Source organism: Miscanthus floridulus, chromosome 1, assembly GCF_019320115.1.
Source record: "Miscanthus floridulus cultivar M001 chromosome 1, ASM1932011v1, whole genome shotgun sequence".
Taxonomy (NCBI): Eukaryota; Viridiplantae; Streptophyta; class Magnoliopsida; order Poales; family Poaceae; genus Miscanthus; species Miscanthus floridulus.
The window spans coordinates 132,298,128-132,311,893 of NC_089580.1; the positions used below are offsets into that span (position 1 = coordinate 132,298,128).

Consider the following 13,766-nt stretch of genomic DNA (forward strand, 5'->3'; position numbering starts at 1 on the left):
ACGTACCGCAGCAATACGACATGATTTCTTCGATTCAGCATTCAACGAGTTTCATTTGTTTGCTTTGTTTCTGTTAGGTTCTGCTAGATTCAGCTACTGATTTTGCTTCTGAAATCTACTGGCAAATGAAATCAGCTATCTGTTCTTGAAGTTGTACTTGCAAAATGTTAATTTTCTGTTGTACGAAGTGGAAGGCTATTTTATATGCTTCTCCTATTGTAGATTCAAAACTTTCAGCTTTTTCGGTCAAGTTTGGTAAATTTCGTGTAATCTTAGAGACACATTCAAATTGGTTTGATCATCTTTTGCACCGAATTTTTCAGCTTAGTATTTAAAGTTTATTGAGTATTTATTTGTAGCCTTCATTTGTCAAAAATCCATGTGTTTATTTCAGAAGAAGTATATTTATGATATTACCACTATTCTCTTCCTTATTACACAACTAGGACATTCATGTTTTCCTTATTTGACAAAATATAGTTCTGATACAGAGAAGAGCATATGGGTCATTTTGACAGCCAATTAACACCGTTAGTAGAGGAAATGGACGGTATTGCCATTTAAGGAAGTAAATTTCAACTCGGTGTTAATAGGAAACTTTAATTTAGGGAGTGCCTTGGAAGGGAGGCCGACTTTTTCTCAATGCCAAATGGAGATTTCTCACAATACCATTTTATAGTTTGGGGCATAGTGATCGATTTATTCCATAATTTACAGAAATTAAAATATTTATTCAAAATAGGCGCTGCTTTTACATAAAGAATGTGGACACGCGACATCAATGCTAATTTCCACTATCAACAATTTTTCTCTTTCATCTGCATATCACATCTATCATTACACTTCACAGTTCTTCTCGGCGTTCCCACAAATGGCATTGAGTAAACCCCTATTTTGGGAAAACAGGCTCAAAAATAACTCTGGAAATGTGTCTATCCACCATATGTGGTGGACAATGAGTAGCATAGTAACAACTTTTCACAATACTCAAAAAGGTTTGCCTGGTCTCGCTGTTATTGGGTTTCTCACAGAATCTCAGAAGATATTGAACAAATTCTCGCATATGCAACTTTATTTCATCATCAACACGTCTTATTAATTCTCCATTCTTCTTGGGATCCTACAAAGTCATATATACATCATTAGTTCAGCACCTGTTCATATGAAAAAAGTGAAATAAAACTAGTATTGCAGAAATCTTAAAACAAAATTTACATGATCTAATTTTTCAACAAATGAATAAAGTTCCTCATTAACAGCATTCTCTCATTCTAATCAGGTATATATGTCCGTCCACTTTGTATTTTGTTTGCCAAGGAATTGTTGTTTCTACCATTGTATCCTTATTCCATTCAACATGGACCAAGTACAAAAAAAATGAAATTGGAAATACACTTTAATGATCCACAAAATCTATTGAAATATAAATTTATTATTGCATAGTTCTTAGTTCATTGAATAATGTGGTTAAGGCTATTATGGAAAATTTAGTGGTAAAATAATAAGCATGATTTTTGTCGCATGGAACTGTGTCACCCTCAATTATTGTAGTTGGTTATGAAGTCTAATTTTGGAGGTGATAATGAAGCTGATATCGAAAACCTCCATACATCGTCGGTGTGCTAGGCACTTATTGTTTTTTATGTTCTTGTCTGCAAGGAGTAGTCCTTCATACTTCTTCCATCAGAAGCAGAAATTGAAAGATGGGAAGCTAATTATTGGAGAAGACCTAGGGATCAGTTGCCCTTGGAACATAAACAAAAATGATCTAAAATGTAATATGTCAGGAAAAGTCTATTTTTCTAACTTCGACTATCCAATTTGTCCACTTAAAGACCTACACATCAATTCCCAAAGTTATTGGGACTACTTACACATTAATGAAATTTGTTTTTTTATTTCTCGGTGTAGTTCAATTCAGGTTTAGATTTTGTAATTGATAATCAACATCATACACTAGTAACGAAAATGCCAGAATTTTATGATTATTTTTGTAGATATGAAGCACCATGCAAAGTTCATGAAAATGCAGTTGCATTATGCAAAATTATAGAAAAAATTGTGTCTTATCCAAGAGATTTAAGGTACGACACAATTGCGTTTCACAATAATTAGCTTGCTAGTTTTTTTTTCTTGAAAACTAGGAATCCTAGAATTCATCGTATAGTATATAGCTATGTACAAAGGGTGGAAATAAAATTACTGTAATATTTGTTACCTGAGATAGTAGCATCTTTTGGTTAAGACTGTCACATATAGATCCTGTGAGTTGAATAATTCGATCACCATTTTTGTTGTTTATCAATGATCCAGCCTCACCAACTCGCCCAGCACAAATCTCAACCATTTGAACTAAAAGTAAACATGTTTGCTTGTCATGAACCATGCATGATCCTTGTTTCACAGTATTGGATTCATTATATACGTTGTCTTCTATATTTGTCTTCTCCGTTATCCATTCGGTCCACTAGAAAAGTTCAGAGAATGGTATTAGGATGACGGTTGAACAAAACGATATACTTGCTAAGTGCATTTTTTTTTCTGTTTAACTTACAGCTGATCTCAATAGTTTGTGGATGTACTCTGGACCTTCATGAATCGGTTGCGCTTCTTGTGCTAACGAATCAGTAAGCTGCAGAAGTGCCCTCACAAGAATAGCATCATTTCCATTTGTGTTAAGCCTGGATGCACCATTGGTCTCAGATCAATATGTATATATGCCATTAAAAAGAAGGTAGTGGTCAAAGTTTAAAATTTTCCATCAGTTGTAATCATTAAAATAATTGGTATGCATATTTTCATAGTTCATTTAGTCATGCATTACTAGAACCATTTACTTGTTTCCATTTTTCTTGCTCTTAGAAGAAAAACATCGGCTTGTGGGGCATGCTATTGATTGATGATTGATCGCTTGGATATAAATATATAGTGGATAACCAATATACAGAACTTACCCTGATCCATCCCTTTCTTCATAGGGACAATGCAAGGAACGTTCCAAGCATTCTCTGAATGATGAATTGTTATGAAGATGAGTAGAAATGGTGTTGGCAAGTATTGCCACTCTAGCCCATGCAAGTCGCTCCGTGGCACGACTTGGTTCATAAATGGAAGCGGCGGCCAGAAAATAAGCTCTCAAAACATCTTCTTGTGCCACTCCAAAATCCATAAGGCGATTCTCATTGTACCATCTAGGTAAAATATGAGAAGCCTTATCAAGGTTGATGCAAATTTTTTTTGTATTGAGAAATGATAATCACAAAAATAAATACCCAACCGGTTGTAGATCATTTTTTTTGCTTTATGCTACTTAAGATACTTTCTATATATATTTTTCTCAGCTGCATATTCACCAGCATGTCAATTTGGCCAGCCTTTTGTACTAGTCCCCATTAGCAAAAAAAGAAAGAAAGAAAGAAAAAAGAAAAAAAAAGTGCAACTACAAAAGAGGGCTGTGTCACTGTCACCATCATTCCCTTGTATATACATACTTTTTCAGCCCTTGCCACTCAAGCCGATGAAGAGCTTGGCAATAATTGAAGTCCATTCTTGCCAACTCAAGATATACATTGTTATTCACAAGAGGCATCCTGCCAAAGGTCGGTCATCACATTGAGGTAATTTGACTTTAATTGCATCAAAGAACATGAAGCATAGCCATGGGCCAAATTATTTGATCTGAAAATCAGCAGATAAAGTTACCTGTAGAGCATCTTTCCGATCCAGACATCATCACCACCACCATACTGTTCTAGATAGTCTCTTGCCTCTACACGTGGCAAGTTTCCATACCAAGGAAAATCCAGTGTATATATTACCTATGATCAGATTCAGCATTTCTGTTAGTTTATAGAAGACATTGAAACAAATAACTTTTAAGAAGTTATTTTAATGACACAAAAACATATTAATAGGACCAACAAATATTGACTAATAATGCATACTGTTGTGTTGTTGCAATCATTATGCCAGTCTCTCAAACATATTTCCTTCTTCCAAATAATCCTACTGAATTCTTTTGAGAATCTTGCAAGCTCAAGGTAATTTCTGGAGCTTCTGATATTTTTTATGATTCATAAAACATGATAATACTAGTAGATCAAAGGTGTAGTAGTATGCTATGTACTGATAGTAGATTGTAGATATACCATTACACCTAAGATAAAATAGAACTCAAAATTGATAAAACGAACAAGAATGCACCAATTAACCTGTACATCTAGTATATTCAGTTTTCAATATACAAATAATATCTGCCAATGCTAGCATGGATTGGACTACCTCGCCAGGTAGATCCTTAGATATAATCCATTTGTCACGAAGCGCTCCTTCGGCTTCTCTTTGCCTAAGAAACTCATATGAGAAAGTCCCAGCACGGTGCAAAATATCCTCTCCTGGAAAACTTATCTGAGAGGCCCTATTGAGGTCATACATCCCTGTGACTGCTTGAGTCGACTGCCCAACAACGCAAAAGAACTCCCCATCCTTCTCAAAGTTCTTGAACACATCTACAAGCAACAGCACATATGTTAGAGATGCAATATATGGGGAAAAAAAGTGAAATGGTTCAGGAGGACATGCACGAATATGATCTGTTTTGCCTTTTTACCTGGTGACACACTATATCCATGAAGCCGTAGCAGTCGGAAAGCCATAGCTGTGTCATCCACTTCCTTCACATCAGAGTTCCTAGCCCAGCAGATTCCTTCTTCAGTAAAGTGCCTATATAAAATGGGTTTATATATTTGTTATGTAGATAAAAGAAGATCGTTACTCGGAGTGACTGGGTTTTGCCACGCTGCATCTTCAAATAAAAAATAGTTTGAAAAGTTGCAAAGAAAAACCTGTTCACATAGTCCATGCATTCTTCAATCTCTTGCTGAAAGTAACGAGAGATCCCGAGACGCTCCAATCGATCAACAGCCCATATGGGCTCAAAAAGATCCACAGGGTAGACGTTGGGCACTGAAATGGCGAAGACAAACAATTAAAGAGAATGATGGTACAAAATGCTAAGCAATCTCGTGGACAACGGTGCATGATATGATTTATGCATGCATTTATATATAGCCATGGATGTAGCTAACCTCCTCCATTGAATTTCTTCACTGTCCTATCAATATAGTCGAAGCACTTCTTGTCACCAGTATTCATAAGAGCATATGCAGTGGCTGCAGGAGAAAACAAGAAGGATCCATCGCTTGATTGCAGCTTTAGAAGCTTTGCCCAGTCTAGTCCAGGCATTCCTTCAAGGCTATAAAGAATTGTTGTAGGAACTGTATGCATCACTTCCTTAGGAATCCTACATTATGTACAAAATTATTTTACTTAGAAAGGAAACCTAGAAAATTATCTCTAGGAAACCATCACATTGTATATTCTATATCTATATAGGAGTGTGTGTATATATATATGTACCTCTTCGTCTTGATTTCTCTACTCGAGTATATTCCCTGTAGAGCTTGGTGATCATACGGGAAGTCAACGCCCAAACTCTTTGCTATTTCAATGAGAGAAGGGAATGCAAGCTCGAAACCAATCGGCATCGACTCTTCGTCTTCCACCGCTAACTTCCACATGTTCTGATTGAGAAAAGAGAGCCCTAAAAGTAAAGCAGCACGCTATTTAGCAACGCCCATCATTCAGTTGAATCGAGGGTGCCCAAATTTGGTTCACTATACATACTCTGTATGTTGTAAATGGGTACCCAAATTAAAATTTTCTCAGTACCTTTGTTGCACATTTCAGGCTCAAGAGACCATTTTGTGAGCGTGACAACACACCCAAGCGTGTTTATCAGACGGTCGTAGGCGGAGAACAAGTCTGCATCGCCCCAGGAGCCATCCGGGAGCTGATTGTTTACGATCCACTGGACGGCGGCCGGAAACTCGGCGCCCTCGCCGCCGTCCAGCCTGGGTACCAAAGCAACCCAAGCCGTGTCGTATGCTGAGATGCTGATGTCCCCATCGTTCATTGATCTCAGCATTGCCCTAATCTGATCGATCAGTGGTCCAGCGTCTGTCCCATGAACCTGCTGATGCAATTTGTCATTTGTCAGCAACAATTAATATCTGGCAAATTAGTTATGCTTATGCACCACTAATATCGCTACGGAAGGAAGGTTCACCTCAGAAATAACTTGGTGGTTATCAAGGTCATGCAGATCCGCAGGCCATTTCACGTTTCCGATGATGGGTGTTAGTGAACCTGCAGGTGCATGCGTTACGTTGGAACTTTTTGCACTGGAATTAACAGATCACCAGCTAGGACTAGCTAGGATGATCCCAGCTCAAAGTGGATCGGAGCGATCGACGACGACTGATACCTTTGGCGACGGCTGATTCGCTGGTGTCCGGCACTTGGGCCCGGGCCCTCCACCGGCCGGCCATATGCACACCACATCGTTTTACATCCTTCTTGATGCGGGAACTCCATGGACCTAGTTGAATCGCAAGAGGTGAATTGAAGGTGGTGAGAACCAGCCAATTGCCTTGTTACTTGTTAGTCAGTAGCACGTACGATATATATAATGTAAGATGAAAGAGGAAGGAATCACAAGCAATACATACAAATATATAATGCAGAAGTGTATAATATGCGCAGCCATGCATGCTGGTTCGCCGATTCGTGCGTAGGGATCAGGAGAACCAACGCACAAATTCCATGGCTCTCTGCATCTTGTTTGAAGTACTTTTTGCTCTCTACTTGTTGAGATCTAACGATTGTTTTTTTTGGCAGAAGAGATCTATAAATTTTCCCACAGGAATTAAACGCATCAAACTATAAATTCAGAATCGTCTGAAAATTCTTTAATTGATACTCCTACTATGCTGACGAATGCTGAGCTGTTTAATTCATCATATATATGTCACGTGTTGGATGTATGAAATTAAGACCATCAGGTACGGAGTAGAACCATTTATGCATGCGTTTCAACATGGCACGTTATTTTCTGTTACTTTTCCAAAGGGAGGCCTGGGCGTGACGATGATTCTAACGCAATACCAAATTAAAATATCTTAAGTTTGATTAATATCATATATAAAAATATTAATGTTTATAATATCAAATCAGTATCATGAAATATATTTTCATAGTAATATCTGTTTGATGTTATAAACATTAATATTTTTACATATATATTTGGTCAAACTTTAGATATGTTAAGAATTCACTTAGAATTGCATTCTTTGTTAATATCTCATAAACATCAAGCATATAGCACGTTGATGTCTTAATCCCTCCTTGCAAAAATAGTGCAATTCTAGCATAGCATCGATTCAAACCATTTTAAGTTTGTAACAAAGGTATCAATATTTATAGTTGCTTGATTATTATCATCATTCGATCATTTGGCTCGGAGTATTGCCTAGTCTTTATATGCCTGTTCTTGTTGATATACATACTGATCGATAGGTCTTATCCCTAGTACGTTTAACATATTGCCAGAGTTTAAACAATTTTCTTTAAACTGCCACATAGCTTAAAAACTGGCAATGTCCCTTAGGAGTTTGGAAGGTTGGCTAGTGCTTATTGAATAACCAAAGGTTTCGTAAATTTTGACAACATTCTCAACTATTTAGTGAGGGTGTATTATGCATCCATGCAAAATTTTAGTAACAAGATAAGGATGTGGGTTCCATAGTTTACAGGTTTGTGGTGAAATAGTAGATGTGATCAGTGCATTTTTCTCCCTTTTTTTTTACTAATTGCATGAATTGTTTTCTGTTTTTATATACCTTGTAAACCTAGTCGGGTTTATTCACTGGAATTTCTCATGGAGGTAGATTTTCCCCGAAAAGTCGGCAATAAGAGCTTTGCCGAGTCAATTTATTAGAAGGAAAAACAAGAAAAGTAAGGCACACATGATGGTCCTAGTCCTAGCTAGAAAATTAACCTAGGGGGAATGGTGATTTCTGCCACTTGAGGGGAGAATTCCTGGTTACAGGTGAGAATGCAAAAAATAATAAAAATGAAGCCACGTAGGCGTCAAAAGTGGCAAAAAAAAAAAAAAAAACACCAGCATGCGAGAACGAGCAGGCCATACAAAAGATTTATGTTAGTTGGACGTAAATAAATGAATGAAAATCTGAAAGAAGCAGCAGGCATGGGCGCATGGCACGTCGGTACCGACAGAGGTCGTCGCGTCGTCATTACCTGCGACAACCGTACACCACTGTGATCCGCTGTTGGCCGTTGCCTTCGCCGCCGGCAGCATTGGCGATCGAAGCCCCATGCTTAGCTTGCAAACTGGTCTCGATATATATATGTATCCGTGTATTTTTGTAGTACAATATGTTAAGAGAGGAGGACACAAGAGAATATACGTACAGGGTACTAGCTAATCACTGAAATAAGCTGCAGCAACAGCAAATTAAGGGAAAGAAATTAAGGGCCGGGCCGGGGGTCATCTGAAGGCTCGTCTATGCATGCATGTATATATAGGGGGTGCGTTTGGCTTCAGAGTTTGTACCTGGCCTAGCTAGAGTAGAGCTCAACGCACTGCTTCCAGCAATCAGTAGAGCCACAGTTTCCCGAAATGTGCGGCTCCCCTGCATGCCATTCTATATTAAGATTGCCTTAGCAGCCATTCGTCATTAAGATTGGCTTAGCAGCCATTCGTCATTAAGATTGCCTTAGCAGCCATTCGTCATTAAGATTGCCTTAGCAGCCATTCACTAAGATTGGATTCCCTTGGCAGCCTTTCTATATTCCACATCTTCTAGGAGAGGAGATGGTAGGTAAATTACTATCACATCCGGTACCAGCTTGGCACCTTCTAAGGTTCTACTATAAGTACAGCGTACTTAACAAGAGTGAGTACACCGTACTTAACAAGCATATATATATATATATATATATATATATATATATATATATATATATATATATATATATATCAAAGCAATGCAATCTGGTCATCTCAAATGATCAATAATATATCATCTTGTTGTTCAAAATAGCATTTGTAGAAAAAGTCAAGTTTAATTTAAAGACACTACTATCACTTGTATCTTGAGAAAGAGCCACCCATAGGTTCCCGTAGGCTCTAATCCAAGAGACATGACATGAACTTATGATTTAATCCTGCGCAGGTTTGTATTACTTTAGCCATAATTACCTTGACTAATTTTCCATCGCACTTCCCATGGTGCGACTCATGGTCAAGATACCGAACTTTCCCCATTTCGTATAATTATACATCAACATCTATCACTACTAGAAATGTGTTCATCAATGACGATTCAGTCGTGACGCTTACAAATTTCGTCATAGAACAAGCGCTTTCTATGACGAAATTTCCAGCTTCGTCATAAGTAACAAGTGACGGAGCTTTGGCATGAAGAATAATGACGAAAACAAAAGAATCGTCATAAAACAACAAAACTAAATCGTCATAGATCGTTTGGCTCGTGTACCACCTCGAGGACGTGGCGCCGTGGTCCCACCTCGAGGATGTGGCGATGTGGTCCCACCATTGGGTCCCAACCTCAAAGACATGGCGATGCGGTCCCACCAACGGGTCTCAGCCCGAGGACGTGGCGGCGAACAAGTGGGGCAGCGTGGCCCACACGGTCCAGCTGGACCTGCATCTTTCCGCCTCCCTTTTTTTGCCAAAAAATAGCGCACGCAGGGAGATTCGAACCCGCGACCTGCTGCTAGACATGTTGGTGCGTTACCACTGGAGCACTCGCGGTTTTGTGATAAAGGCATGCATGTTTTTCTATTTGTAAACGTATAACATGATAATTGAAACTTGGTTCCCTAAATTGAATTGATCACAGTTCATGGGCCCTAAACCCATGATCACATGGACGTGGGCACAGACAAACCCTCACGCCGTGAGAGTAGCGTCGGGCGAGCACAGCAGATCAGCGCTGGCGATCGTCGGGCGGACAGAGCAGCGCCGGCGAGCGTTGGGCGGGCAGAGCAGCACCGGCGAGCGTGGGGCTGGTAGAGCAGCGCGTGGCACGCGAGCAGAGGAGCGTGGGGTAGCGGCGGCGCTCGTGGGACAGAGCAGTGGCGGCGCGCGTGGGTCAGTGCACCAGCGTCGGCGATCGTGGGGCGGTCAGAGCAGCGTCGACGATCGTGGGGCGAGGAGAGCAGCGCCGGGCAGCGGCGACTTGCGTGGGACAGGGCAGCGGCGGTTTGCGTGGGACAGAGGAGCGCCGGCGATCGTGGGACAGAGCAGCGGCGGCGCGTGGGACAGAGCAGTACAAGGTTTGATTTGTTTTTGAATTTCTTTATATATATGCATGTGTTGGATGTGTTTTTGAATTTTGTTAAGTTTACTCTAATTTTAGGACTGAGTGCAAGGTTTATTTTACTCTCAAAACAGATAGATAGAAGCTGGATTTATGGGACACAATTCACACCTGCATATGTGAAAGGAGTTGAAGAGTTCATGAAATTTGTTAGTGAAAGATACCCCAAAGACAGCCACATACTTTGTCCGTGCAGCAAATGTCTTAATCAAAGTTTAGGGCCTCAGGATGATGTAAATGACCATATACACATTTATGGAATGTCAGCTGCATACACCAGGTGGATTCATCATGGGGAGTCGACAGATACTGTAGTAGTTGAAAATTTGGAGCAGGAGGTCGAAGGAAGTGATCATGGCTTTCGGATACATGTGGATGTGGCCGATGATGATTATGATGAGGATCACGGAGTACCAGAGATGATAGGAGATCTGTATGCTGCGGCAGAGGCTGATGGACAACAACCAAGGTTTGCAAGAGTCCTTGAAGATGCGAAGAAGTCACTTAGCCCGGGATCTAGCCATTCAAAATTCTCTTTTCTGGTGAGGATGTTGTATATCAAGTCTCGTTATCGAATTGGCAATACAGCGTTTTCCACAATGCTGAAGTTGTTGTCACCAGGATACCCTCAGAGTGAGTTGCCAAAATCATATGATGAGGCCAAGAAATATCTTGGAGAACTGGGCCTTGGTTTCGAAAACATCCATGTGTGCAAGAACAATTGTGTGTTGTTTCGGAAGAGGTATTATAAAAAGAATGTGTGCCCAGTATGCAAGGCATCTAGATGGCAAGATGAAACTGGGAACAAGCGGGTTCCACACAAGGTATTGAGGCATTTTCCACTTTTGCCAAGGTTGAAAAGAATTTTTGCTTCAAAGCGCACTTCTGAGGAAACACAATGGCACAAGAAAACGAGGACGCCAGTCGACAATGTAATGAGCCATCCAGCTGATGGAGAAGCATGGAAGGAGTTCGACATGAGGGAACCAACCTTTGCAGATGATTCGAGGAACCTGAGGCTTTCCTTAGCTACCGATGGATTCAATCCATTTGGCAACATGAGTACGCAGTACAGTATGTGGCCAGTGCTTCTGACACAGCTGAATCTCCCACCATGGGAATGCGTGAATCCAGCAAACTGCTTTATGTCTTTACTCATCCCAGGTCCAAAATCTCTAGGAAAGGATTTTGATTTGTTCCTTGAGCCCCTAATTGAAGAACTGCTCGATCTATGGAAGGGTGTCAGTACCTATGATGCATGTACTGGTCAGAAGTTTAACCTTCGTGCTGCCGTGCTATGGTGTATACCTAATCGAGTTCTGCAAGTTTCTCAAAGGTATCAAGTTTCCTGATGGATATGCGGACATAAGTGAAGATGGTTTGAAGGTGCAGGGAAAACTGAAAACACATTCTTGCCACATACTCCTGCAAAGAATCATACCTGCTGGCCTAAGAGGAATGGTGAGGAAGGATGTATATGAAGCAGTTGCAGAGCTCGGGACCTTCTTCAGGGAACTATGCAGTAGAAATCTAAGGATTGATGTTGTCAAATGGCTAAAAGAAGAAATTCCATTGATCCTATGCAAGCTTGAGAAAATCTTTCCACCTGCCTTCTTTGATGTCATGGTGCACTTGGCTATCCATCTTCCTGATGAGGCACTGCTAAGAGGACCTATTCAGTACGGATGGATGTACCCAATAGAAAGGCGGCTAGGCACTTTGAAGAATTTTGTAAGGAACAGGGCTAGGCCAGAAGGATCAATTGCTAAGGCATATATGGCAAGTGACACCTTGACTTTTTGTTCTAGGTATATGGAGGATATTGACAATAGATTTAACCATGATGATGGTAGTGATGGAGAGATGCCATTGCCTGATGACATCTCTGTTTTTAAGCATGGTGTTACTCTTGTTGGATCTAATAGGAGCCAGTACATTGATGATGTTGACCTCAATAAGTTAGTTTGGTATGTGCTAAATAATTGTGAAGAAGCTGAGGAATATTTGGAGTAAGTATCTATTAGATGTTTTGAGGATTAGTTTTTGTTTTATTTCTAATTTTTCAAATTATTCTTATGACTTAACTTTGCCCTGCAGCTTGTACAGGGACGATCTTGAGCAGCAAGGTGCACTTGATGTTGATAAAATGGTTGAACAAGGATTTGCAAAGTGGTTTAGGTGCCATGTAAGTCACTACACATTGTGTTTCTAGGTTCAGTAAATGCATTAGTATCCATATGTAATTGGTTAACTGAGTACTTTTGTTGCAACAAATTGAGAACAAACACAAGGAGAATCCAGAATCGGTTAGCGAAGGATTGTGGGCACTGTCATGTGGCCCAGATCTGCGAGTTAAGACTTGTGCAGCTTGCAAGGTTAATAGAGTGCGGTATAGCACTGTGGATCGTGATAATTTTCTTCTGACACAAAATAGTGGTGTAATGACTGAAGGTTCACATGATGGGAACAACATAGATTTTTATGGAGTCCTTAAAGAGGTAATTGAGTTGCAATATAACTCAAATCTTCAAGTCCGTCGGACGGTGGTTCTATTTCGATGCGATTGGTTCAAGCAAGAAGGCAAGACGATAGGCCTTCGAGATGACGGACATTTCAAATCCATCAATGTGCAGTCATTATGGTACAAGACTGATCCTTTCATCTTAGCAACTCAATCGAAAAAGATATTTTACCTGCAAGACACATCTTTAGGTAAAGATTGGCGAGTTGTGCAGAAATTTGAACATAGGAATATTTATGATGTCGCTGAAAAAGATGAGGCCAGTCATGATGTGCATCAGGATGATTATTGTTCTGATACTGAACATGTAGTGCAAGCAGGGACTGATAATGAGGTTACGCACAATATTCAAGGTGGAGAAGCCAGTATAATTGAAGGAAATTTACAAGACCTTATAAGCAGCAAGAAGCAACCTATTATTCGTGAAGATAGTGAGGATGAGGAGGAAGATGAGACAGTACTGCAGTACTGTAGTGATGGTGGCAATGATAACAATGATGACATGTCCCTAGACGATGAAGATGATGATTTCTAGTATGGACCTTGACGTACTGTTTTGATTTCTAGTATGGACTACTGACATGTCCCTAGACTGCACTACTGTTTTGTTTTCCCTAGACATGTTATCTGAACCTGTAATCTGAACATGTAATCTGGACATGTTATCTCGGCCTATCATGTTGTCTGGACCTATGTTACTGTAACTTAAGTGCTACCTATCTATTGTGTGAACCTATATGTCCAAATTCTATTAAAATTGTATCCACTTTCATGCAGAACTGCATACAACCAGTGAAAAATACTCTATCAAAATTATTCCTAAATTGTAGCATGACTCTTTCAAATCAGACCACATGAACTGTATACAACCAGTGAAAAATACTTGGTGATTTCTGAAAACGATCTTCATTTCATAGGATTAATTGTCATTACATCATTTCTAAACAAATACTAGGACTACAATTACAAAGCTTGTCCAT

General features: G+C 39.8%; 2 protein-coding genes across 4 annotated transcripts; one reads left to right on the plus strand and one right to left on the minus strand.

Moving 5' to 3' along the window:
* Positions 1 to 785: 785 nt before the first annotated feature.
* On the minus strand, positions 786 to 8,392 carry LOC136493840 (ent-copalyl diphosphate synthase 2, chloroplastic-like). Of its 3 annotated transcripts, none has more exons than XM_066489977.1 (15): positions 8,158 to 8,392; positions 6,326 to 6,439; positions 6,128 to 6,207; positions 5,731 to 6,031; positions 5,419 to 5,602; positions 5,088 to 5,302; positions 4,845 to 4,965; positions 4,610 to 4,722; positions 4,282 to 4,508; positions 3,703 to 3,818; positions 3,492 to 3,590; positions 2,955 to 3,191; positions 2,555 to 2,681; positions 2,219 to 2,467; positions 786 to 1,120 (listed from the first exon to the last, which is right to left on the minus strand). In XM_066489977.1, the coding sequence occupies exons 1-15, from the start codon at positions 8,234 to 8,236 to the stop codon at positions 890 to 892; spliced, it is 2,493 nt and encodes an 830-aa protein (XP_066346074.1). In that variant the 5' UTR covers positions 8,237 to 8,392; the 3' UTR covers positions 786 to 889. The 3 variants fall into 3 exon arrangements, with proteins under 3 accessions (XP_066346074.1, XP_066346079.1, XP_066346084.1); XM_066489982.1 differs by lacking the exon at positions 8,158 to 8,392 and adding an exon at positions 6,570 to 6,644; XM_066489987.1 differs by lacking the exon at positions 2,955 to 3,191.
* Positions 8,393 to 9,803: 1,411 nt separating this feature from the next.
* Positions 9,804 to 13,321, plus strand: LOC136463357 (uncharacterized). The gene is made up of 7 exons (XM_066462360.1): positions 9,804 to 10,221; positions 10,305 to 11,339; positions 11,430 to 11,525; positions 11,602 to 11,956; positions 12,074 to 12,223; positions 12,363 to 12,450; positions 12,545 to 13,321. The coding sequence occupies exons 1-7, from the start codon at positions 9,804 to 9,806 to the stop codon at positions 13,319 to 13,321; spliced, it is 2,919 nt and encodes a 972-aa protein (XP_066318457.1).
* Positions 13,322 to 13,766: the final 445 nt, after the last annotated feature.